The sequence below is a fragment of the Rhinatrema bivittatum genome, chromosome 4, assembly GCF_901001135.1.
Source record: "Rhinatrema bivittatum chromosome 4, aRhiBiv1.1, whole genome shotgun sequence".
NCBI classification, from domain to species: domain Eukaryota; kingdom Metazoa; phylum Chordata; class Amphibia; order Gymnophiona; family Rhinatrematidae; genus Rhinatrema; species Rhinatrema bivittatum.
Window position 1 is genome coordinate 103,636,389 of NC_042618.1, and position 27,720 is coordinate 103,664,108.

Below are 27,720 nucleotides of genomic sequence, written 5' to 3' on the forward strand. Positions count from 1 at the left end.
TATATATATATATATATATATATATATATATATATATATAACTGATTTGGAAAGGAATACAACGAGTGAGGTTATCAAATTTGCGGATGATACAAAATTATTTAGAGTAGTTAAATCACAAGCAGACTGTGATACATTACAGGAGGACCTTGAAGACTGGAAGATTGGGCATCCAAATGGCAGATGAAATTTAATGTGGACAAGTGCAAGGTGTTGCATATAGGGAAAAATAACCCTTGCTGTAGCTACATGATGTTAGGTTCCATATTAGGAGCTACCACCAGGAAAAAGATCTAGGCATCATAGTGGATAATACTTTAAAATTGTTGGCTCAGTGTGCTGCAGCAGTCAAAAAAGCAAACAGCATGTTAGGAATTATTAGGAAGGTAATGGTTAATAAAACGGAAAAATGTCATAATGCCTCTATGTCGCTCCATGGTGAGACCGCACCTTGAATACTGTGTACAATTCTGGTCGCCGCATCTCAAAAAAGATATAGTTGCGATGGAGAAGGTACAGAGAAGGGCAACCAAAATGATAAAGGGGATGGAACAGCTCCCCTATGAGGAAAGGCTGAAGAGGTTAGGGCTGTTCAGCTTGGAGACGAGACGGCTGAGGGGGGATATGATAGAGGTCTTTAAGATCATGAGAGGTCTTGAACGAGTAGATGTGACTTGGTTATTTACACTTTTGAATAATAGAAGGACTAGGAGACATTCCATGAAGTTAGCAAGTAGCACATTTAAGACTAATCTGAGAAAATTCTTTTTCACGCAATGCACAATAAAGCTCTGGAATTTGTTGCCAGAGGATGTGGTTAGTGCAGTTAGTGTAGCTGGGTTCAAAAAAGGTTTGGATAAGTTCTTGGAGGAGAAGCCCATTAACGGCTATTAATCAAGTTTACTTAGGGAATAGCCACTGCTATTAATTGAATCAGTAGCATGGGATCTTCTTAGTGTTTGGGTAATTGCCAGGTTCTTGTGGCCTGGTTTGGCCTCTGTTGGAAACAGGATGCTGGGCTTGATGGTCCCTTGGTTTAGCATGGCAATTTCTTTTGTTCTTATGGTTCTCTCTTATGACCTCGCTATTGAAAGGAAAAAACTCAGGAGGTGGGGATATTCACTCCAAGTAATCACAACCCTACTCGGTGGAAGGAAAAGGTCTACCTCATTGACATACATCAGAATTTGGAGAATCTTTGAGATTGGTGCCAACAGGCGAAAGTGTTACAACGGAAAGCAGAGACAGCCACATTTCTTCAATTTCTGCAGGAAGGCTGGATAAGGGCCAAGGGGTAAACTCATTGAGGGTACAGGGGACAAGTGTTTGGTTCATTCATAGCAGCACATCCAGTTGTAGTCCACTTCTTGAGAGGGACAAAGAACCTATGTCTTCCAACTGCTAGTCCTACCATGGGACCTGAACCTGGTCCTAAGGACTCTTAACAAGAGTGGTGTGAACTCTTCAGGAAAACTTCAGTAAAGGATTTGACATTAAAGACAATCCTGTTGGTAGCAATCTGCTCAGCAAATGTTTTGGAGTTACATGCTCTGTTATGCAGGGACCCATACTTGTCCTTTTCAAAGGAGAAGGTAACTGTCAGACCTTTTCCATTATTCTTACCAAAAGTAGTGTCAGAATTTCATCTCTATCAAATAATCTTTTTGTCAGGGTTTAGGAAGATGGGATATGTAGAGGAGAGGAAGGAACTACAGTTCCTGGATGTTTGAAGAGTATTCCTAAGATACTTGAAAGTTACAAATACGTTTCAAAAGGCAAAGAGACTATTTTTATTATTCACAGAAAAGTGAAAAGGAGAAGCAGTTTCCAAAGTGTCCATTGCAAGATGGATTAAGGAGGCAATAGCGATAGCCATTGTTCAAGGGTAGACCAGTTTCAGAGGGACTAAGAGAACACTCTCTTCAAGAGCACAGGCAGCAACCTGGGCAGAATATAGGTCAGTAGCACTGACTGACATCTATAAAGCAGCCATCTGGGCCTTAGTGCACATATTCACAAAGCATTATAGTCTGAATCTCTAAGAGAAAAGGAGACAAAATTTGTCATGGGAGTCCTGGAGGTAGCTCTAGGTGTCTCTCGCCCAGGATAGGTACATCCTACTTGTCTGGAGTGGTCTGGCAAGACAAAGAGGAAGGTACAATTAGGTTCTTACCTGCGAATATTCTATCCTTGAGTCCTGATAGACCAAGCCAGAACCCACAGAGGTGGAGAAAAGGATGCACTCCCCGGCACGTGCAGTTCAAGCGGCCCAGCCCTGCCCCTTTCCTTCACTGTGGCCTGCTTTTTGCCATCACATTTGCAGCAGAAAGAGCCAGCAATGCTAGGAACCTGCTGGGCTCTGCACCTAGTGCAATTCCTCCCCTTGTCCATAACTGGGCAGGCAACAATGGCTAGGGGCAAGCTGCTTCTCCACTTTTTTTTTTTTTACTCAGGCAATTTTGTTGGGAAACCTGGAGATCAAAACAACTGATTGCCCTGGGGAGGGAAGATCAGACTTACGGAGGCTGTCATCCCGTGGGATCCCCACCCCAGCCCAGGCTCCTAGGGAAAGTGCCTTAGGGAAGGCTGTCGCCCTAGGGCCTTTCTTACACTGCTGTGCTCCATCCCATCTGCTGGAGGCAGAGACTACTGACTTTCCCTCTGCTGGGCCAGCCTTTATGGTAGTGATGTCAGAGAGGAAGCTTTTGCACTCTGTTCCCATCTGCTGGTGGGAGGGAGAATCCCACTGATTACTGGTCTGGCAGGAAGAAGAGGAAATATGGAATTCTATTGTCTGGTAAATATATCTCAAAGGTTGTAAAAATCTCCTTTATGTATCTACACCAGATCTGTCAACCTTGCAACTACTTAAACACATTTTATCGTTATCTCTGCATAATCACCACCAGAATCAACTATTGCAACTCTTTATTCAGTGGCATCTCTCAATACAGTCTGAAATGCCTCCAACTCTTGCAAAATACTACAGGCAGTATTTTGGTAGAAGCCAAAGCTACATAAGTCCCATCTTACACCAGTTGTATCGGCTCCTGGTTGAAAGCAGGCTAACATTCAAAACCCTTTGCTTCGTCTTTAAATGTGTGAATAAACAGGCCCTCTTACACCTCTACTAGCGAACTCTGATCCTCTGAAATTGTCTCTCCTCTCTCCTGCTCTGGCTTCCACCAACCTGACTGCACAAGACTTCATGCTTTCAGCTATTATGCATCTAAAATCTAGAACAAGATATCACTACTCCTCCCTCTCAAGCAGAACCACCTCGCTTTCTGGGAAAAAGCTAAGGCATAATTGTTCAACTAGGCCTTCCCCTAGGCTGCTCATTAAAAAATATATAAGAAACTTGTAATGTACTTTGACTGGCCTTTTGATTCAATTATGATTGCAAATGACACTGCAACTATTGTCATTGTTAATCTGTACCTGTAAGTTTAATTCTACTTTGATTGTAATTTACCTTGAGGCTACTCTTGGAAAAGGGCAGAATATCAAATGTTTGTAAATAATAATAAAGTGTTGTTAGTTATAGTTATATTATACACTAGCTCCCAATAGGCCTCTGACTTTTCCATTTGCTTCCACAGACAGTCTTTTTAAACACATGCTCCCCACACTGCACAGCTGGAATAAAGTCATACACTGAAGCTTTCTCTCGTGCAGATACTGACAGGGCAGGAGCTCCATCGGGTGCACATTTTGCTAAAGCCAGTAAACTCCAGGCCCAGAAAAAAATATTGTGAAACGATGAATGGCCACAGTAAGCTTCCCAGTGGCAAAAGGAGACGTCACCTACCTATAAGCTCATTAATTTACTGCGTTTCCCAAATGACCTGGGTCTGCCCAAGCTACTATTATCTAAACCCTTCGCATCCCCATGGAAACCACATCTCCCACACTCACCTCTTTCTCTGCGGCCTGCTCCCCGATCCCCAGCAGGGAGTACAGATCCAGCTGCAATATCTCCTTGGTGGCTGCCATCACCTCTCTTCTTTTTATCCAAGAAAAATATTTCTCCCCGATCACTTGTTTTTTTCCACAGCTTTCTCACACCAAAACAGTCCCCAAAGTCTTTCTCTTCCGCCTTTTCTGCGGCTTCACATCCTGCGGGCCCTTAGCACACTGACTGCTGGGAAACGTAGTTCGTCGAACACCTGCACGTCAACTAAGCCAGGGGTCGGCAGCTTGCGGATTGTTCAACATCCATGTGTGTCTCCTTCGTGGTGAGTGCCAGCGCGAGCACCAGATACGAAAGCTAGTATCAGCAGCTCGCGCCGTTCGGGAAGGAGGAGGCGCGAAGTAGTCTGCTGATGATCTCATCGAGCTGCGCGGACTGAAGGGGAAGAAGAGGTTGGCCTCGGCGTCATCCGGCTGCGCGGGGCGAAGGGTAGGAGTTGGGCGAAGGGAAGGGAGGCAGTGTTTTCTGGCTGGGAACAGCATAAGAAAGACCGCCGCAAGTTAGAGAGGGGGAAAGAGGGAGACCCTGGTGGCGGGGGACTGGGAGTGTAGAAAATCTGCGAATTGCCGTCTCCTATAAAAGACTGGCATTGTTTTGTTTTGTATTGATTTGCAGTTAGACTTGGAGTGGGAAAGTAATCGTAGGGTTTGACGCTGAGCAGCGGCTCACCCAGGAAAGCCTGGTTGAAATTGCCTTTCCAGCACCATGAACGGGAGGTGCTATGGATGTGCATCTAAGTTTACTGTCTTTAAGAAAGAGGTAAGTCTCTGCTGAAGATTTAACAGCAGAACTTTATATCAGTGCAAGCTAGGATTCTGGCAGAATATAGTTCCTGACACACAAATGCCACACAATGCCATACAAAGAAGGAGTGAGTCTTCCAGATGGGGATGGAGAGATGGGGTGATCAGAACTGCACACAATTCTCGAGGTGCGATAGCACCGTGGTTCAGTAAGTGTGGAAATATTGTGATATTCTGTGTTATTTTCCATTCCTTTCTGAATTATTCCTAACATTCTATTTACTCTTGATTGCCACAGCAAACTAAGCTGAGGACTTCATTGAATTGTCCACAATGACTCTTAAGAGTCTTTCCTGGTCAGTGACACTGTGTGTACCTATAGTTAGGATTTTTTCCCCTTTGTACATCACTTTGCACTTGTCCCCGTTATATTTCATCTGCATTTAAATGCCAGGCCCCCAGTCTCTCATAAGAACGTAAGAATTGGCATGCTGGGTCAGACCAAGGGTCCATCAAGCCCAGCATCCTGTTTCCAACAGAGGTCAAACCAGGCCACAATAACCTGGCAATTACCCAAACACTAAGAAGATCCCATGCCACTGATGCAATTAATAGCAGTGGCTATTCCCTAAGTAAATTTGATTAATAGCCATTAATGGACTTCTCCTCCAAGAACTTATCCAAACCTTTTTTGAACCCAGCTACACTAACTATACTAACCAGATCCTCTGGCAACAAATTCCAGAGCTTTATTGTGCATTGAGTGAAAAAGAATTTTATCCGATTAGTCTTAAATGTGCTACTTGCTAACTTCATGGAATGCTCCCTAGTCCTTCTATTATTCGAAAGTGTAAATAACCAACTCGCATCTACTCGTTCAAGACCTCTCATGATCTTAAAGACCTCTATCATACCCACCCCCCTCTCAGCCGTCTCTTCTCCAAGCTGAACAGCCCTAACCTCTTCAGCCTTTCCTCATAGGGGAGCTGTTCCATCCCCTTTATCATTTTGGTTGCCCTTCTCTGTACCTTCTCCATCGCAACTATATCTTTTTTGAGTCCTGATCAAAGTCCTTCTACAGTTCCTTATAATTTGCTGGTGTTTTAACAACTTTGAATAATTTTGTATCATCTGCAGAATCTTAATGATTTTGCCCTTTTTTCAACTGCAAACTCTTTTTTTTTAATATTTATTTTATTTATTTATTTTTAGATTTTATATACCGGTGTTCCTGTATGAAATACAAATCACATCGGTTTACATTGAAACTGAACATAAATATTTGCCAATAGGCATTACATAGAACAAGGATGTGGAACTTGGAAAAGGGTAAACTAGATCAGAATAAACATTGTAATGTAAACAAATTGGCTAACAAATCTCATAGAGCAGTATAAATAAAAACAAAAACATAAAAGCAAAACAGTAGATGTCACGTGAGACCTGCAGCAAGAGAATGGATAAAGAGTCAAGTAGATCCTGGAGAATGATATGATGAGGAACTCTTGCTGGTTGTAGGGGAAAAAAGTGCTTATGGTCCTGTAAAGGCTTGTTTAAAGAGCCAGGTTTTAAGTTTCTTTTTGAAAGTGGCGTGGCAGATCTCTAGATGGATATGACAGAGTAGTTTTAATAGAAGAATCTATGAACAATTTGCATAATAATAGTGACTATGGAACCACTATAGAAGAAAGGAATTTTCACTTTCTCCATGCTAATTCAGCTTGATTACCATGGCTGATTCTGTGACTTTCTCTTTTCTGTTTTTCAGCTTGGGTGCAAGAACTGTGGGCGATCTTTTTGTTCTGGATGTCTGACTTTCACTGCCATTGTTCCTCGCTATGGGAACACTAAACAAAAGGTGTGCAGGCAGTGCCATGGAGAAATAACCAGGTAAAACATGTTCTTTGCATGTATCAAATCAGTGTCATTTCTCAAAACAATATATAGAACAGAGAAATAGGTGTAAATGCTGGACTCATTCTATCGATCTGTTTCCCCTATTTACTGCAATACCAAAGACCCAATTTGACCTCTGGCTTTACCTTAAGTTTCCCACTGCAGAGTATCCTCTATACTTGTCCCATACCTTTTTGAATTCCAATACTGGAGCTCCATTCATCAATCACTTTTTCTGTAAAGAAATGCTTCCATATGTTACCCTCTGAGTCTAACCCCCTCCACACCAATAGCATGATTCCTTGCTTTAGAACTTTTTGGCCAGCAAAAACTATTAGCATATTCATTTGAGAGATCTTGAAACCTGATTGTCTGGGGGGGCGGGGGGGTTCCAAGGACCGCTTTGAGCACCTCTGATCACAGATTCACGAGCCAGAGCATGGGACTATTTTATGTAAATAAGCAGGTCGTAAAAACAAACTGTTGATGGCATCTATTTAATGGCTCATTTTATGATTTGCAATAAGAGTAATAAGAGATATTGAAAAAGTCATAGAAAAAAGAATATAAGGGATAAGATCAAGCTTCTCATTATGAATTGGTTCTTCAAAAAAAAGAAAAAAAGCTCTTAAATGATGGTTCCCTGTACATACCCGGATCAGTCCAGGACAGCTGGGCTTTGCCTCCCCTCCAGCAGATGGAGACAGAAAAAGACTTTGCGGACTCTGTCCTATACCCTGAGGTGCCACCTAGTGTCTTCCAGTATTTTTCTGTCTCCAGCAGATGGCGGAGGTGCAAAACCTAGTGTCTGAAGGATCCTGGAGCAACTCAGCTTTTATTTCCTTCTATATGAAAGCAAATAAAACATTTTTATTATCAAAACAGCACTGATTGGAATTTCCCAAATTATTAGGCATCCAAAAATCTCACAAGACAATACTCTGAAGATTTACATGACAGGCTATAAGAATGATAAAGACTTTAAAAATTAAGTTATTCCATTTACACTGCTGCATCCAGTTCATTACAAATTTGACAAAATGATGCCAAATATCTAGTATTAGTCATCACCGCTGTGTGACCCCGAAGGTGAGCGGTCCCGAGCGCGGGACGACTGCGGGTGGGGTGCGTAACAAAAACAGAGTGATCTAGAGACTCTTAAGCTTCTATTCACTGTACACGAATGTTTCAATAGTTGATACCTTACGGGTACTGTAAAAAAAAAAAAAATAGGCATCTAGTAAGGCATGATTAATGCATAAATATCTCATGCAAAACAGTGCAGAGCTGTCTATTTGCAGTAAAGAAACCCAGAGAAGCACTGCATAATGAAGGTGAAATACTGATGACCTCCAAGCAAGATAGGAATCTGGGGTGAACTTATCCAGTGACCTCAAGTAGATCAAACAGTGTGACATGGTAGTGGAGAGAGCCAAAGAAGTTCATTGTGAGAGGTAGAACAGGGTGGGTGGGGAAGGAAGGAATTGGTGATCCTTTTGACAAATCACTTGTGAGACCTTCATTTTGCCACCTGAATAAGTACCAAAATAATGCCATAGTGACAGAGAACATCACATGAAAAAAATGCATCAGGCATGAAAAACATTTTTTATATTCTAATTTCATGAAAGCAATATAACTCTAAACTGTTTCTGTAACAGGCTATAATTGGATCCTTGTATAAAATACAAGGTACTGACCTGATTTCGCTCTGAGGCATAATCAAAACCAAATCAATAGTAAAATAATAAAATAGTAAACAAATCACAGAATCTTTAACATGCTTATGTTCTGACACATGCCTATCAACAATAAGCTTGAAATTTATTTGCATGCACTACTTCCTATATTTGCAAATATTTATCATGCATATTCATTAGGTATATCCTGAAAACCTGACTAGCTGGAGAGGGGGAGGGGATCAGAGGACCAGTTTGAACACCTCTGGATGATATCAGGGTGAAAAAAATAAAAAGGTCCTGTTTGTGTTGCATGCTGGAGGTACAGTTTTGTTTCTGAAGTTTTCCTTATTCTTCCCTATGATCATTAAAGTACTAATGGTGCTGAGATACAATCTTATGTTTATCATACTGGAATTATTTGCTTGCTTAGCTGTTGGTATTTCTTTTTATCAACAAAAGGTATGTAAGAGCAGTTTTAGGCATTCTTTTCAGTGAAGTAATGTAGGAATGCCTGATGTGTCCATCTGTAATTTTTCAACTCTTCAGGAACTTACATGTCTAAGTTCCTCACAATAGAATGTTACACACATACAATTAACAACTCAAAAAAGCACAGCACGACAATTCTTATGGAAATTGTGAGTCAACTGAATACTCAAAACCAACCACTAATTTCCCAGTTATCAAATCAATATATTGACGCTTACAAATTGACCATCATAATAGGCATCATTGTGTAATGCTATACAGCTTTTTTCTCACTCTGCCTTACATTTAATCATCGGTCAGTCCAAGATTATGAACAAAAGTTTTTAAAATATTTTTTAGTGTGCTCCGTGAATACTTCATCCATGAAATTAAAATAATCATTGACTTTCTTTTTCATTGTAATTCATAATTAAATGTTGACTTATCTGAAATATTGTCCATGTATTATTTCACATGAAGCTGTCAGCAACTTATAGGGGGTAATTTTCAAAAGGAGTTATGCGCATAAATGTAACTACTATTGTAGCAATTTTCAAACACTATTTACTCACGTAAAGTGCATTTATGTGAGTAAATCCTATGGACAATTCAATGGCATATATTGTAGCAATTTTCAAAAACCCACTTACGTGAGTAAAGTGCATTTACTCGAATAAAGCCCAGTTTTACTCAAGTAAATGCTTTTAAAAATCAGGCCCATAGTTTCCATGCCCAAGTTTATAATGCTGTTAGCCAATTGCGGTCTCTCTGCCCGACACAGTACTGTGTTTCGGACCCTGTGAATGTCCTTTGTCAAGGGCTCCTTTATAACAACGGCATGGCATTTCTCAGCGTTTTTTCCACAATTCACAATTTGTAAGCGTCAATATATTGATTTGATAACTGGGAAATTAGTGGTTGGTTTTGAGTACACACATACAATTTACATTGAATTGCATTTATTAATCCATCTCCAATAAGCTCATAGTGATTTCCAAAAATATATCCCCTAACATACATTAAGCCCATACAATTTAATCAATTGTGATATAACATAGAGTGGCTATCAAAAGTCTATACTCCCTTGAACTTCTGTTCCCATTTTGTTGTGTCAGTACATCAGACTTGCATGTATTTAAATGAAGATTTTTTTTCTACTGAACATACCATACTCCACATCTTTTAGGGCCAATTTTTTTTTTTTGGGGGGGGGGACAAAGCATTATAAGTATCCAAAAAAAACCAAAACTGAAATCCAATAATTGAGAGTAAGTCTCCACCTCCCTATCTCAGTACTTAGTGGGAGCACCTTTTGCAGCAGTTACAGCTGTGAATCTATGGGGATAAGTCTCCATCATCTTTGTACACCTAGATTTGTCAATATTAGACCATTCTTCTTTACAAAACTGTTCAAGTTCTGTCAGGTTCCTTGGGGAACACCGGACAGCAGTCTTCAAATCATGCTACAGATTTTCGATCGGATTGATGTCAAGGTTCTGATTGGCTCATTCCAGGACATTAACTTTTAGTTTAACCATGCCAGTGTAGCTTTGTATGAGTGCTTCAGGTTATGCTGAAAGGTGATTGTCCATCCCAGTTGTAGCTTTCTTGCAGAGAGCAGCAAGTTTTCCTCAGGACTTTTTTTTTATAGTTTTGTCCAATCATTGTCTCTTCTATCCTGACAAATCCCCAATCCCTACTGATGAGAAAAACACCCCATAAAATGATTGTTACCACCATGCTTCACACTTGAGATGGTGTTCTCTGGGTGATGTGCTTTGTTGGGTTTGCAGCAAATGTAACACTTTGCATTCATGCCAAAAAGTTCTATTTTAGTTTTATCAGGCCATAAAATGTTTTGTTGCATGGCTACAGTATTCCCTGATGATCCTTTCCTTCTTTCAAACAGGATTCAATGTGGGCGGTCTTGAATAATGGCTTCCTTTGTGCCATATTTGTGGAGTGTTTGGAATATTGTTCTCCTGTAGCTTTTTCAAAGTTGTCACTGGGCCCCTTGATTGCCTCCCTGATCAGTTTTCCTTGCCTGGTCATTCAGTGTGGCGGCACAAACTAATCCAAGCAGCGTCATGGTGGTACCATACACCTTCCATTTTTTAATAATGGTCTTGACCTTGTTCCAAGAGTAGTCAAAAATTTTGAAATTCTTTTTTACTGATCCCAGATATGCCTTTCTACAGCATTGCCTACGACTTCTTTTGATAGCTCCTCGGTGCTCATGGTTGGGTCTTTGCTTTGAAATGCACTATTTAGCAGATAGAACCAACAGGAATTGCTGAATTGATCCTCTCATCATGTGAATGAAAACAGTTTAACACAGATGGGGCCAATTCATTTGGTGTGTGGTTTTGAAAGTGATTGGTCACATCAGAGGTATAAGTATTTAAGATTGTTACAGACGTACAAGGGTGGTAGACGCTTGTCCAATCAAACTATTCTATATTTTTATTTTTATTTCTATTTCATTTTCTAAGGAATCTGGCATATGTTTTTCACTTAGCAGTTGTGGAATATATGGAACAAACACAATTTTAATGTATTTTACTTTCAAGCTATAAGGCAAGGAAGGGGGTGTAGAATTTCTATAGCCACTGTATCTTTACAAGACATCTTACCTAAATATTTAAAACTCAGTTCTTACAATGCCCTTCCTCTTAAAAACATACCCATATTTACCCCCTTCCTGACTCTTAGCCAGCAGCAGTATTAATATTGCATCAAAAGTCTAGAGGTAACATCCTTAAATATATTTGCTATGGTATCAAAATCTGATAGCACATCCAAGGCTTTCCATAAAAAACCTATTAACATCAGAAACAACAGTACCTGAATTTAATCCGCTTTCAAGTGTCTGAAAGGTGGAATATAAAATCAAATAAATAAATAAACATTTCTATAGATTGGAACTGAACTTCTCAGCCTTTTGTTGCTCCTAAAATACCAATGAAGAGAGAACTTATAACTTACTGCTCTTTCTTAGCAAATGCTTGTTAAATTAGCCAAGATTTGACTTCTTACGATAATGTAAGTAATCCTTCTGCTGTCTAATGTCAACAGGTAGGCTGTTCCATAATGATGGTGTAACCACTGAGAATACTCTGCACCTTGTAGTTTGTAACCAAGGCTTCTTATGGGAGGAAATGCATAAAAGGCCCTTCTGCAAAGATCACAAACTCCATTCGTGCCTGTATGCAATCAACTTCTCTGCTAGGTATCATGGCCTAAATGTAAGTTTAAAAATACAGGGCCTGATGTAATAAGGTGTGATCAACAAAGTGCACATTTTTGTGTGCAAACTAAACTCCCAATATAGCAAGGAGTTTTGCACACAAAAAATGTGTGCATAGAACTGAATGCACTGATTAGCACCCTTGCATGGAAATCTCATGTAAATGTAGTCTACAAGCACAAACAAGACTTCTGGTGCCAGGATCTGTGGTCGGTATTTTATATGCAGAAAAATATGAGTAGTTACAGAGCACATTTCTTATTAAACTTGTTTTGACAGGTGATTGTCAGGGTTAAACCATGCCAACTGACCCTCCTCGTCAATCAGCATTCACGTCCATGTGAAGCTGCATATTAGTCCCATCCCTTATATATAAATATAAAACAGATTGTTATACCCCTGCCCAAAATGCTCCTTTATGTCCCTTTTTTATAATGTCACATTGGCGTGTACTCCTTTCTGTCCCTTGTTGATGACATAGACTGGAACTGGATATGTTTTTATGATGGCAATGGGTGACTTGGGACAGGAACTGACATTCTGTGAAGATGGCAACTGTTGTATTGGGGAACAACAACAGGAATAGATGCCAGTGAAGTTATATTGGGGCCAGGAAATGACATTAGGCTGTGCATGCACAGTAAAACCAAAACAAAAGGCGTTTTATCTGAGATGTTACAGACCATGGCAGCCAATTTGGTTGATGTCACAGGTCATGACATTACCCAGGTATGCTCAGTCAGCTGGATCGTGCGGAGGCAGCCATGTTGAATGAATGATATTACTCCCGAGCATGTGCAGTAACTCCCTAGATTTTTTTTTTTTTTTTTAAAAGGATAATATGCCAAAAGTATTTACCGATTTATTTATCTATTTTTTTTAAAGCTCTTGTCTCTAGTTGTAAGAGCTAATTTTTCTTCTTTTTTTTCCATTTTGTTTATTAGAAGGCAGTAAAATATATGTTTATCCAAGCATACGTTGCTGTACAAATTATATAACTTTGGTCATTATCCTCTTGGTAAAGTATTTGCAACAAAGTTTAAGAAGATCGTAATAAACGGGCTAAACCGTATTCATAGAAAACTCCTAATACATTTTACTTCGATTTTTTTATCTTCCCATTCTCTCCCACCTCCCCCTACCCATCCTAGTGAAATTAATCGTTATTTGTGTAGTACCGGTAAAATAAAGCAAGCAGTCTTATGTAGCTCCTTTTGGCTGGTCTTTCAAAAAAACGGAAATAAAGCAAAGAACAAAGAGACATATATCTTGTCATAAGCAGTCCAGAACATAGATAGTGAGATCTAGTTGTCAAACAAAATCAAACAGAATTTGCCCTAACCCAGTGATGGCTAACCTACGACACGCGTGTCAGAGGTGACATGCCGAGACGTTTTTGCTGACACGCACAGCGTTTCGTGGACTATCGGGAAATTATTATTTTTTTTATTGGCTGTGCCGAGCCGATAACCCAAAAACACAGCCCGACCCTTTAAAATTAGTTTTTTAGTATGCCCCCGGGCGCAGGGAGGCTCATGCGGCGCAGCAACAGGCAGATGGGCAGGGCCGTGGTGAGGTTTACGTCACCACGGCCCGAAGAAAAAGATCGCGTTTAAACGCGCTGATGCTCCTCCTCCTTCCTGCCTGTGCAGCCCCGGAAGTAAACTTTGCCGGAGCCGCGTGGGCAGGAAGGAGGAGGAGCATCAGCATGTGCAGAAGAGGAGCAGTGCTTACGGGCCACCGCGAATCCCAAGTCGTAGCGGCCCTAGAAGAGGAAGAGGCCTAGTAGCAGGGCCGCCACAGCCTGAGAAGATCAGGGCCGCTGCAGAGCCCATCCTGCGGTGACCCGCGAAGAGGAGGCACAGAGGTGAGAGGCTGAGGGTCTGTAGAATGTGTGTGTGTGTGTGTGTGTGTGTGAGATGAGTTGAGAGCCTGTGTGTGTGAGAGTAAGACAGAGACTGTGTGTATGAATGATTGTATGAGAGAGATCATGTGACAGTGAGAGCCTGTGTGTGTGAGAGAGAGAAATGCATGTGAGAATGAGAACCTGACTCTGTGTTTGAGGGAAGAAGATGGAGAGAAAAGAAACAGAAAAAAAGACAATATAAAAGGAATTGGCAAAAAAAATAAGAAAGGGAAGGTGGGAAAAAAAAGCCTGTGACCAACCAATTAAAAAACTAAGATCAGACAGCAAAGGTAAAAAAAAAAATTTACTTTTTAGTGATTGGCACATGTAATCTTTGGGAATGTGCAAGAATAGTACTTTCTCTATGCGGATCTCACAGTGTACGAGATCAACATGGAGAAAGTGGAAGCCCATGGAGCCTGCACAGAGGAGGCAGCAGAATGGGCTTCAGTGTCAGTAGCAGCAATCGGCACCTCCCCAATAGCCATGTGGCAGTAGTGACAGTGGCAGCAGAGGAATGAGAGAGGTTCTGAGGTTGCTGGCAAAAGAGAGGGGGGTCTGCCTTTAGTGTGTGCATGTGTATGAATGGGACTCTGCCTGGGGGTGTATGTGTGTGAATGCATGGGTGCCTGCCTGGGGGTCAGTGTGTGTGTGTGAGAATGACTGGGAGCTTGCCTGGGTGTGTGTGTTTGTGTGTATGTGAGGGAGCCAGTGAGTGTGAGAACATGAATGTGTATGAGAAAATCCAAGGGAGTAAGAGTTTGTGTCTGGAGGGGGAGAGAGTGTCTTAGAGCCTGAGAGTGTGTCAGTATCAGTGAGAGCGAGAGGTTATGGTGGATATGAGCATGAATGTGTATGTATGTGACAGTGTATGTGTGAGAGAGAATGGACATGTGAGTATATGTGAGAGAGAGGGGATAACCTAATCCTCGACAATATCAGGGTGACTGGAAATCAAGAGCTCCCACAGAAGGGGACAGCAGGGTCTTTTTAAAATCCTTAGTTTTAATTGAAGATTTAGCCAATGAAATTCAGCAACAAAAAAGTCACTAATCAGGTAAGGTAAAGAATTATTTGTTTTTTGCTTTATTAATAAATACAGTACATATATTAAAATTATAACTTGTTATTAATTAGAGCTATAAATATCACACAATTATGGATTTTTCTAGAAGTGACACACCACCCGAGTTGTGCTTGGTTTTTTTTATGAATTTTGACACACTGAGCTCAAAAGGTTGGCCATCACTGCCCTAACCTCATATGGTGCCCATATTTTCAAAAAGGTCTCCATATTCTTATTTTTAAATGCTGTTATTTTTCCTAACCGGTAAATAGTAGAGACCTTTCTTTGCACCTCCTATAGTGAAGGGGGTACAAGGTTTCCTCCAGTATTTTGCAAGTTCACATCGAGCAGCTATAAATATATACTTCACTAATTTCTTTTTATAAATGTCTTCTATCTCTCAAGCAAAATTTAGCAGAACGTGGCCTGGTGAAAAGATCGGTTTCATGTGACAAATCGCCGAGATCCATTTAAAAATCTTCTGCCAGAAGGCTTGAACAGATGGACACTCCCACCTGAGATGCAAATAGGTGCCTAATTCCTTGCAACCTTTCCAACATTTGTCAGAGACTTCAGGAAAAACATCTTATAGCAATTTTCGATAAGGGATGAGGCTATCAGACCCCTCCCCACATCTTGGTAGAACCCCTTCCACCCGTCATGCTCTAATTCTCTGGCCAAATCCTTTTCCCAAGCCCGTATATAATGTGGTTTTTTCCTGAAGATCTGAATTAATAAACGAGTATAATTTGGATATTACTCTTGTAATTTTGTTCGCCCCTCTACATAAACCTTCAAAAAAGGAGCCCCCTTTTATTAAGTTACCAGTTACACAGGGAGCAGATAGAAAGTGCTTGATCTGGAGGTATGAGTAGATTTCTTTATTAGGTAGGTTGTATCTCAAACATATTGTGGGGAAACCTAGCACTCCATTAGGACCCTAAACGTGTTCCATCTTTACTATGCCCCTGGTTTTCCACGCGTGAAAAGCTCGAGGCGGTAACCCTGAAGAGAACAGTGAATTATGAAAAAGAAATGTGCTGTTATAGTCAACTCTGTCTCCCGTTAATTTTACTCGCCATTGATCCCAGAGCCGCAAAGAGGCCTCTAGTGTAACGGGAATCATTTGTATTTTATGCCAGGTTTTTTTGGTTGCCATATAAGTGCTTGGAGAGGTATATTTTTAATCAAAGCTTGTTCTAGTTTTATCCAGGGTTTAGTAATGGGTACTTTATGCCGTTCTATAATTGCTCTTAAATGGGCAGCTGCGTGATCCCAGTGTAAGCTAGGAACACCTAGTCCTTCCTGTAATTTCGATAAGTATAGGACTTTCTTAGAAGCTCTAGGTATCTTACCTCTCCAGATAAATCTTAGCAACCGTCATTGCCAATAATTCAATAACATAGAGGAGACTGCTATGGGAAGAGTTTGAAATAGATAAATGATGTTCATCTTTACCGCCGCTATTCTTCTCATCCACGAAATGTGGTACCTGTCCCACTCTTCCATCTCTTTGTAGATTTTTGCTAAAAGAGGTGAGTAGTTCAATTGGAATAGGTTCTGTATAGGTCCAAGGTAGATTCTCAAATATTTTATTTTTTATGAGGCCCATTTAAATGGGAATGCCGTTTGGAGAGCTTTAATTTGTAGAGTTGGGATTGAAACATTTAGGATTTCAGACTTGTCCCAGTTGATTTTAAATCCCGAGACAGAGCTAAATTTTGAAATCTCTGCTATGATCTCTGGAAGGGATGTAGCTGGTTTCAGACACAGAAAACAGAATGTCATCTGCAAAGAGCTTCGTAGAAAAGTCCCCCTTATATGGGGATTGTTCCTGATTCGAATGGCAAGAGGTTCCAGAAATATAGCAAAGAGAAGGGAGGATATAGGACACCCTTGTCTTGTTCCTCGTTGAACCATGAAAGAGTCAGAATAACCCCCATTAATTGTAAGGCAGGCTTGGGGGGTCATATAATTTGTTTATCCAATTAACAAAGAGGAGCTCAGATTTAGACTTCCATCAGCCCCGATGACATCACCTCCTCTCCAGCTAATTTTTCTTCTAGGCAGAGAATTTCAGCCCTCTTATTATTTTTGCAGCTCCTCCTCTTCCCAATACTAATAACCACTGATTAAAAACTCATGTCGGTTTACAATACAACAGAACAATCGCAGCATAGGCGTTACATTGAAAAACATAAAACAAAGCGTCTAATAACATATAATATAATACAACCGAACAATCGCTGCTAAGGCATAACATGAACCTTAGTGTCTGAAAGAATATAAATATAAATATGCAAACATATGTACAATGCTAATATAGCATAAGGGGGTCCTAAAGAGTAATGGCACTTTGAAACTTGACGCAAAATAATAAACATTCACATGATCCAAGGGAGGTAGGGAGGAGAGGGGGTGAGAATAGGAAGGTGTTGTTGGGAGGTCGAAAGAAGAGGATTGGGCTAAGAAAGGGAGAAGGAGAAGGATCTTGGCTCTCAGTGGTGACCTGTTAAGTCCTTTAACCGGTGTCAGAGTGGTCTAGGGGATCCGGGAAGGCTTGTCTGAAAAGCCATGTTTTTAAGAGTTTTTTGAATGTTTGGTGGCACGGTTCTTGACGGAGCTCCAGAGGCAGAGAGTTCCATAGGGTGGGCCCTGCTGTCGAAATTGAACGTTTTCTTAGAGAGGATTTGACTGGCGGGGCCTATAATGATCCTTTGTAAGCGTTTCTGATTGGTCTGTTGGATGTGTGAGGACGGAGTTGAGAGCTTAGTTTGAGATGGGCGATGCCATGAATGTCCTTATGGATCATCATTAAGGCTTTGAAGGTGATCCTAGATTTTATGGGAAGCCAGTGAAGGAAATGAAGGATGGGCGTGATATGGGCTCTCTTGTTTGAGTTTGTAAGTATCCTTGCCGCAGCGTTCTGGACCATCTGAAGTGGTTTGATAGTTATCGCTGGGAGACCTAGCAGGAGAGAGTTGCAGTAGTCTAACTTTGTGAGGATGATTGACTGAACAACTAAGCAGAAGTCTCTAAAATGCAGAAGCGGCTTCAGATTTTTGAGAACTTGAAGTTTAAAGAAACATTCTTTAGTTGTGTTGAGGACGAATGACTTTAAGTTGAAATGGTTGTCGATCCGGACCCCTAAGTTTCTGACGGATGGGGAATGGTTGATAAAGGATTTAGCGAATTGGGAGGCGCTTTGGGAGTTTAGGAGAGCGTGGTTTTCGTCTGGCGAAATGATGAGGATCTCGGTCTTGTTGGGATTTAGGATGAGGTTGAGGCTGGTGAGCAGACTATTGATGGATTGTAGACAGCTGTTCCAGTGTGCCCAGGTTTTTTGAAGGGAATCAGTGATAGGTAAAAGAATCTGAACATTGTCGGCGAAAATGTAATATATTAATTTGAGGTTAGAAAGTAATTGGCAGAGTGGCAGTAGATAAATGTTAAAGAGTGTGGGGGAAGAGGGATGATCCTTGCGGGACACCCATGGTCGATTTGATTGGGTGTGATTCCTTGTTGTTGATCCTAACCTTGTAGAATCTATTCTCCAAGAATGATTTGAGCCAACTGAGTGCCTGATCTTTGATGCCGATATCTGATAAGCGCTCCAATAGGATGGAATGATTAACTGTATCGAAGGCGGCTGATAAGTCGAGGAGTGCGAGAAGGTAGGGTTGTTTACCTTCCAGATTGAGAAGAATGGTGTCCGATAGAGAGGTTAATAGGGCTGCAGTATTTTGGGATTTTCTGAATCCGAACTGGAAGGGGGAGAGAATGTTGTTCTCCTCTAGGTACTCAGACAGTTGTTTGTTTACAATTCTTTCCATGACTCTGGAGATCAAGGGTAGGTTTGCAATTGGACGGAAATTAGCAGGGTCCGACGTCGGAAGGTTAGGTTTTTTCAGTAAGGGTTTAAGAATGCGAAGGTTCCTCGCTGCTTCACTCTCAGGAAAGATCTGAAGTCTTTGGGCATCAATGCCCTCATGCAGGAGTGGCTGGAAGACAGCTTCTATGGATCTGTGGACCATGATGGGCAGACTAATTCAGAGGATCGAGAGATACATGGGGATGTGCTTCTGGTGGCGCTAAATTGACCCAGGAGGCCATTATATACAGATCTGCGGAGGCATCTGGTGGACTCTCCTCTCCGATTACCGGTCCATAGGGATCTGCTGCAGCAGGGGCCTATTCTTCACAAAGATCTGATTAGATTTTGTCTTACAGTATGGCTCTTGAGAGGGCTTGGTTGCTGAAACGTGGATACTCTGCTGTGGTGATTTTCCCCCTTGCTTCGAACGTGAAAGTTCTCCACTTCCTTAGCCTATGTTCAGGTTTGGTGAGTGTTTGAGTCTTGGTGTGAGGAACGAGGGGTTCATTCTCATTCAGTTGAGATCCCTCTCATTTTGGATTTTTTGCAGGATGGGTTGATTAAAGGTTTAGCCCGTAATTCCTTGAAAGTACAGGTGGTGGCTCTTGCCTGTTTCTGAGGTCAGGTGAATGGTGAATCCTTGTCGGCCCATCTGGATGTGGCCCAGTTTTTAAAAGGAGTGAAGTATCTTCGTCCTCCCTTGCAGTTGCCGGTGCTCTTGTGAAGTTTTAAATCTGGTTCTGGTGGGTTCCACTTTTCAACCACTGTGTAATCTCTTCTTGAGGTTACTTTCTTTGAAGACAGTGTTTCTGGTGTAAATTTGTTCAGTGCATAGAGTTTCCAAACTGCAGGTCTTGTCTTGCTGGGAACCGTTTCTGCAAGTGAGTCTGGGGGCGGTATAGCTGCAAACTGTTCTGTCCTGTTTGCTGTAGGAGGTCTCGGATTTACACTTGAATCGATCAAATGTCCCTGCCGACACTGGATAGGGAGAGAGATGTGGCTGAATATCGCCTGTTACAGACCTTGGATGTCAAGCGGTGTATCATGAGGTATTTGGAGTTTTCTAAACCTCTAGGAAGATGGACTGACTGTTTATACTCCATGGTGGGAGTAAATAGGGTGAGCTGGCGTTGCGGGCTATGATAGCCCTCTGGATTAAGGAGGTTATCACGGCCGTGTATGTGGTTGCTGAGCAGCCGTTGCCTTAATCAGTTTAGGGCTTATTTCACAAGGGCTCAGGCAGTGTCATGGGTGGAGATTAGATTGTTGTCTCCTTTCGAGGTTTGCTTACATACCTTTTCCAGGCATTACCGCCTGAATGTGCAAGACCGGGAGGACGCAGCCTTCGCACACGCAGTGTTGATCGGACCAAGGGCAGCCTCCCTCTCTGTTCATGAGTAGCTTGGCTATATTCCACTGGTGTGGATGAACCTGTCTGAATGCTAAGAAAAGAGAAATTACTACTTACCTGATAATTTCCTTTTCTTTAATGAAGGCAGGTTAATCCACCTTCCTTGGCTGCCAGATGGTGGTGCTATTGTCCTTCTGTGTGGCTGTGTTTCCGCAGAGTACTGGTAAGTGTCAGATCCTAGATTAGTGATATTACACTCCTTGTCTGAGTTCAGTGTTTTTTTCTGTTAACTGAGTGCTTGAATGGTTGTCTGTTAATAGTTTTGTTCATGTATTATTTAGTTGTCCACAGTTGGCTTTTGCAGAGAATACTGGCAGGCTGATGTCAGTGCAGAGGTATATATACACCATGACAACAGCTTTTCTCTGTCTCCATCTGCTGGTAGAGGTGCATAACCCACTGGTGTGGATTAACCTGTCTTCGTTAAAGAAAAGGAAATTATCAGGTAAATAGTAATTTCTCCTTTCATTAGATACTGTTTAGTTTTTATAGGTTAGTAGTTTTGAATTTCAGAAGTGTTAGTATTTTATTCTTCTTTTAAACTTGATTCACAACTGAAATTAGTGGTGATAAGGTTTTGTTTTTTTTTTTTTTTAAACTAAGGCAGTTGAGATGCATGAAGTACACTTAGATCGTAATTGTTTTAGAGTGGTGAGTCAGGCCTTTGTTTATCCATCATTGATTACTGTAACACCTATATGTGGGGGCTTTCCCAAGGCCTTCCCAAGTGCAAGTTGTTAGCCTTACAACTTCTTTTGATGCAACTGCAACATTGCTCTCTGCTTCAAAGGAGGGGGAGGAAAGAAGAGGAATTTGGATTCAGAGACAACCAACATGAGCCATGACTTTTTTTACAGTCTGGGGTTCTGATGCATAGACATTAAGGAAAAAACACAGGACTGCTTCTACGGCCAAGTCCATAAGCAAAGGACATCAAACAGCACTGATTGATAAATGAGGGTAACCTTCCATGCGCAGCAGATACTACCATGGAAAGCTTGCTGGGCAGACTGGATGGACTATTGGTCTTTTTCTGCCATCATTTCCATGTTTTGAATACAGCAACACGCTTGGTCACTGACTGCGCTTTATGCGATCATATTATGCCAGTATGTAAACCTTGCACTGGCTTCCTATCGAACAAAGAATACAATTTAAGATTGTCATTTTAGTATTTGGGGTTTTATATGAAGGCAATCCTCCTTATTCAAAATATTTTTTGGGTGGTTATTCTGCCCCCCAGGGCTTTGTGCTCTGAGCATTTATTTTTGCTGAAGGTCCCTGATAAGAGAAAGTTCCAACTAAAAGAGGCCAGTAACCGTGCATTCTGTTTTGCTGCTCCACATGTTTGGAATTTGCCCTTGTCTTTGCATCGGGAAGGAGATTATAAAGCATTCAGGAAGCTGTTAAAACAAATCTTTTTAGGGAGGCTTTTACTTTTGATCTATGACCTGTTTTAGTTGATATTGTTAGTTTTTATTACTGTGTTTGTATGTTTTATTTTTCTAGTTTTGGATGATGTTGATGTTTCATTGTAACCCACTTAGAACAAAATCTGGTAATTGGCAGGATATAATTTAGTGTAAATATAAAATAAATTATGGGCATATCAAATTTATTTTTATACTGCTATATTTTGACAACCAGAAGTAAACTTATTTCAGATAATATGATGACTGGGCTGTTGGGTTTTATGACTCTTTTTATTTGTATACTCCCTACGAATGGATTGTTAGGTGGGATGTCATATTTAATAAAGAAATATAAGGAAATCTAATGTTTTGTTACCTGGTTTGCTATATCATTGGAGTTTTGACTAATGCTGTTAAGTAATTTAGTAAAATGGCTCAATATGTGTTCATTTGACAGCTGAGCTGAAAAACATACTTCTGATTAACAAGCAATACATTTAACACCACCCTCTTTCATAGAAAAATAGTGATTGGAGCTCTGTTTTTCTTTCATGGTCTGTTTTTGACATGTCTGTTGCCTCTTTCTGTGAAGAACATTGTGATGTTAAAAAAAAATTTATAAGATTAAAATTGCTCTCTGAACCAAATTAAATAACTCCCATTTTTCTCTAGCAAATATAAAGAAATTCAGCATGTGAAAATTCTTACATTAATATAATTTAGGTGTTCTGGAAAGACAGAGATGAAAAGTCACACATTTTATTATTATTATTTATTTTTGTTTTGCTGCTCTTTCTTGTTGCAGTGGGGTATCTCAGAAGAACAACCTGGCAAAGTGGTCCCCGCCAGAGAACTATAAAAAGTGAGTTCTGAGAAGGCACAGCACGAATGATTTCCCAACACTTTGGTGCTTCTATGCCTTCCAGTGCACAGCATTTTGCTCAGCTCATCTGCTACTAATCGCTTTCGTTTTGTATGTATTTATAGCACTTCCATTTGAACTGTTATCCTGGGACATGTTCACGGTAGTTTAGTAGTTATTTCAAGACAGCTGGACATATTTTAATTGTGTCCATGTTAGTATCTGTAGTATTAAGTAAAAAAAAAAATGTTAATGATTAAAGATTCAGTTTCCTGCAAGGAATTCCATGGAGCGCTAACAATGCAGCCCTGCTGACTCTGCTCTGTTCCACCTCCTTTATAGAGAATAACAATGAGGTTTCAGAGCTAAACTATGCAACCTTTGCCCCAAGTGTGCCAGTCAGGCAGTGAGATGCCAGCTAAGTTTCAAGCAGTTGTGTTTGCACCTTAATCTTGTTTAACTTTCATATCTAAAGCTGAGCTGCTCTCTTGCTCAGGGATTCAGCTAATACCTTTTACAGACCAGATTTAGGTTTCTGGTGAAAAAACAAATGTGGAAAAAGCTGGAAAGTCTGCACAGTTTTGAAATTGTGCATCTTTTGCCTAGAGATTGAATTTCCTGTAACTCCTGGAAGAGAAATAATTTCACAGAAACATTTTTTTAAAAAAAATAACTTGCATGCAAAGTGCTTTGTAGTTTTTTCCTGATTCTTAAGCTCAGGACTTTCAAGCAGAAGTTCAACTGTGCTTACTGCAGAACTTTGCTTACATGAATTTTTTCCTAGTGGATTTTTTTTTCTCTTCTTTCATTACATAAAATTAAATCTTTGGACAATACAGTTACAGAACTGCGTAAACCGAGGAAGACATTTTATCCAACTTTGCCCAAAACTTAACTTGTGCCTCAAATGTTTAAAAAATCATAATTGGGCTGGCCCAGTGGCTGGATGGAAGTGCTAGGCATGTGGAAGGTCCACTAGTCGGGTCTTCTGCACCCCAAGTTGGCTAGGGATACTGCGGAGGTAGTGCTCACATCCTTCCCAGTGGAGAAGTCTTAGTCATCATTAAGTGTTCTGGAGGGAGCTCGAGCGCACCTCCCATCCTTAGGACTGTAGCTGCAGTGACGAGACTAAGAACAGCAGGAGAACGAGTCTGTTAAAATAAAGGAAAACTCCTGGGTAGTTGTGAATGAAGTCTCATGGTGACAGAAGCACATCACTGGTTCTGATTGAGCTGGAAGAGAAAGGAGGAACCACCAAGCCAAAAAAAAAAAAAGATTTTAATGGGTCATGCCACCTTTTCATCAATTCCCATATCTACATCAGTCCCAGCAGAATCCTGGTGCAGGAGTGAAACATAAGTCCTACATTGTTCCCTGTATTTTCCCTTCCAAGCCAGGGTAAAATATGTTAGAAAGGAAGTTAAGTGATGCCCTTGGATTTTTACATTCAATATTCCCACTCTTCTGTCTGTTATTGAAGGCGTGTAGCAGCCTTTGAGGAAAAGCAGAACCAGTTGGGAGGTTCACAGCAGGGTTCACTCAGAACTGCAGAAGCATCAGGCCCAAGGTATGAGAATCTGTCTAAGGAAGACAGAGTTATTGCGGAGAGACTGGACAGGCTCAAACGGGACACCCAACACAGTGAGTACTGCAGGAATCTGGTTCAACAAAGTTTGTACATTTACGGGCGGTAGAGAAACTTTGGCTATGCTATGTCTATAAGGGCCTCATTGTCACATACTAGATGAAAATAGAAATGGTGGATTACAGGATGATAAACTGCATTCCTTTCCTGCATCAGTGGGATTTATGCTAGATGTTTGTTCAGAATGAAAATTAAAAAAAAAAAAAATCATCAAACAGATGAGGATCCATTGAGTACTTCCTCCAAGTGACTCAGACTGGCCACCGTTGGAGACGGGATGCTAGGCTTGCCACTCAGTTGCGCCGAGCCAGTATGGCATTTCTTGTGATCTTAATAACATGATTACATTTTTTTTATCTTGGATAAGAAAATCTTGCTACAAATCTAACTGGCTTGGGCTGCACTTTAGAGTCCGTGCCATCTTTGGCAGAGATGGAGTCCAGGCTGGCAGCACTGAAGAGTGACCCTATGAAACCTGTGCCGTCTACTCAGGAGATGGAAGACAGATTAGCAGTATTACAAGGAAGGACTCCTCCTTCCAAGACACCCACAGCGGTGAGATCTTTTTCCTATCTTGTTCCAGATCACCTAGGAAAAGATATTTGTAATGATGCTGCCTTCTTGTTACATGAAGTAACTTCTGTTTCCCAGTGAGGGAAGCAATAAGTTTATGGATTGTACTTTTAGAAGTCATATTCAAAAGAATTTGTCTGGCTAAGTTTGGACTTACACCACAAAAGATACGGTGGGCCAATGCGCCGAAATCACACCAGTGGGAAAATCAAAAAGCAAATTGTGTGTTGCGATAACACTTATAGTGGATAATGTGTTAGTAAGTTCAGTCCCCTTACTGAACTTATATCAATTTAGGTGACTTTTTTGTACATTTTAATTAGATTTGTGAAAACTATTCTCAATTAAAAGTATCTCTAATTAAATTGTTGTATGTTAAGTTATATTCACTTTGTTTATGCTATTTGTTTCACTGTTCTCGTACATTATCCACTATAAGTGTTATCGCAGTACACAATTCGCTTTTTGATTTTAAGTTTGGACTTAGGCAGACAAGCATCTGGTTTTAATTTGGGCACCGCCACTGCTTCCCCTTTGATCTTAATTATCCAGAAATACAGCACCCAAATCGTAATAATTTTCAAGATCTTACACCCAAGTGGTTTTTAATACCCCCCTCCCTCCAGACTACCCAGGGAGCCCAGTCCACTCATACTATCAAACCTCACCTTAGCCCTCACTAGGAAACAAATGGGCCTTAACCAGCTTCCAGAACTTCAGATAGTTCAACTCCACTCTCACTGAGATTGGATGTTCGTTCCAAGCGTGTGGTGTTGCAGCAACATTACAAATTGCTAACTTTGATGTCATCGGTATGCAACCACCTTATTCACCCACATACAAACCGTTCATGTGAGTCTGCAGTACGGCAAATTTCTTCCCTTCCTTGTGGTTACAAAGATGGGTTGGCACTCCTTGGCTCCCTCCAAATCCTTCGTCTTCCATTATCCCCACAGGAGGAAGAGAAGCTCTCACCTTCTGTCTGCAAAGTAAAAGTCTTATGCCAGGGGGAGCTGCTCCCACCCCCCTCCCACCCCCCTCCCTACACACACACACACAAGTATCCATCCTTGTTGGGAGTGGGAGAGACCAGCCGCTTCCTCCCACCAGAATCCACAGTCACGCGTGGTGGTAACGCCCTCCACCCAACTGCCCACAACCTCCCTCTTCCAGTCTCCCTTTTCCTACACCCCAGAAGCCCTATCTGAAGAGGAGCGAAAACTTAACCAGGAAGATACACGCTTCATTCTTCTGGCTAAGAGTCCCATGCTGCTGTGAATGCAGTGTTTTTAATGTACACTACCAGCATTGTCAGAGCAGCACTAGATGCTGGAAGGACTGTAAGCCCGAGTCCGCCCAATGTCTAGCACTGCTACGACAGCACTGCTGATGGCAAAATCTAAAAGTGCTGCTGTCAGAACAATGCGGGATGCTTAGCAGGGAGGGCAAAGCTTCTGTTCTCCCAACTAAACTTTCCTCCTGTTAGGTGGTACCTGGGGGTGGGGGAAGGAGAATCGGGAGGGGAGCGGTTTTGCCAATGTCTTTCACTTTGGGTGGATGGAGTGGGTGCCCCCGCCGTACGTGATTGTGAATCTGGCGGGAGGGAGGAGGATGAGAGGGGAGTATCTGATACCCCTCCTAACACTGATGAATCGCGTAGTCAAATAAAGCGGGTAATAAATCCAAATAAATAAATACATCGTTAGTGGCGCAGGGAAGCTAGGGGACTGGCGGATACCCACAGAGGAGGCAAGTGCTTCTCTTCCTGCAGGGATGATGGGACTTTGGGGAGGTGGTGCCCCACTTTGGTGAGTAGGGAAAAGAGAACAGGTTTCTCTGGTCCTGACTTTTTTTTTTTTTTTGGGGTAGAGGAGTTTGGCTACTGCTGGCCTGTGAGTGGCGGAGGGGTTTTAATATCAAGCAAGTCTGAATCTAGACCTTTTAATTTGTTGTAAGCCACTTTGGACAGTCCTTCAGGACTGATAGGGCAGAGTAGAAGTGTAATAGAACACAGAACATGTATTTCTCAAAAAGCTAAGACTAGGAGAAATATAGATTTTCAGAAACAAAATGGAAATTACTGCAACAGAGTTTGAAAGTTAGAGCCTTCCCCCTCCCCTCAGTACACATCTTGAGCGCATCTTCCTCACCAGCGAAGTTGCTATGTGGTTCTCCAGATAATCCTTAGTGTGTAGCATATTAGAAAGAATCTGTTGGAACAAGCAGGTGCTACTTTACTGTCAGAAGTTACTGGTGAATCTTTGTTTCTCCTTGGACAGCCTATCTTAGCTCTTTAACTCTGATTTCTGCTTGTGTTCACTTAACTTCAGTAAACACAATAAGTCCTTTCCCTGCTCTGACACTTCCCATTGTTCCTTCTTTTTCCCATTGCATTCTTTTCTGCCTTTCTGTCACTAGGTGCACCAGCCTCCCGACAACAGACCACAGGCCCAGAGAGTTGATGATCTGTTGACTCAGCTGTCAGAGGAAGTTTCCATTGACGAAAATTACAACCCAGGAGCCCAGTCTGAAGGTTGCTGTCATTATGCACCTAATACTTCTTCACAATATTCTGATTTTCTGTTGACTGGGTCTGGCATGTGTGCCTGCAACAGTTTTGTCCTTGCTTGAGTCCCATATATATATATACGGGCGGGAAATGATAAAATCATTCAAATACCTCAAAGTGACAGATAATGCAGAAGAAGCAAAAATGTTTCATTTGAAAGGAAGAGGTCACGTTATGAGGCAGAAAGAGGGTAGAAATAATAAAAGTAAGGATTTCCTCATGGAATAAATGAACAAATGGAACAACCTCCTAGCGGAGGTTATGAAGGCAAAATCAGTAATGAAATTCAAAAAAACATAGGATAAATTCTGGTTACCAGCAGCAAATGCCATGTTGATAAGACTTCAGGATATGTGAGATCATTGGATTCTTTTTCCCAAATGACTGGACTCA

At 41.3% G+C, this 27,720-nt stretch overlaps 2 protein-coding genes across 7 annotated transcripts in view; one reads left to right on the plus strand and one right to left on the minus strand.

Annotated features, from left to right (window-relative positions):
• Positions 1–4,049, minus strand: part of DNAJC17 (DnaJ heat shock protein family (Hsp40) member C17) — an 89,083-nt gene extending 85,034 nt beyond the window's left edge. The window contains exon 1 of the mRNA XM_029598584.1: positions 3,919–4,049. Coding sequence (XP_029454444.1) covers positions 3,919–3,996 — 78 coding nt within the window. The 5' untranslated portion in view covers positions 3,997–4,049. The remainder of the gene's footprint in view (positions 1–3,918) is intronic.
• A 70-nt stretch (positions 4,050–4,119) lies between these two features.
• The window catches only part of ZFYVE19 (zinc finger FYVE-type containing 19), a 32,099-nt gene continuing 8,498 nt past the window's right edge, over positions 4,120–27,720 (plus strand). For 2 of the 6 annotated variants that reach the window (XM_029598578.1, XM_029598581.1), the window contains exons 1-6: positions 4,409–4,732; positions 6,485–6,606; positions 22,484–22,540; positions 24,021–24,181; positions 24,553–24,740; positions 27,177–27,291. In XM_029598578.1, coding sequence (XP_029454438.1) covers positions 4,679–4,732; positions 6,485–6,606; positions 22,484–22,540; positions 24,021–24,181; positions 24,553–24,740; positions 27,177–27,291 — 697 coding nt within the window. In that variant the 5' untranslated portion in view covers positions 4,409–4,678. The other 4 variants (XM_029598580.1, XM_029598579.1, XM_029598582.1 and 1 more) reach the window with 4 other exon arrangements.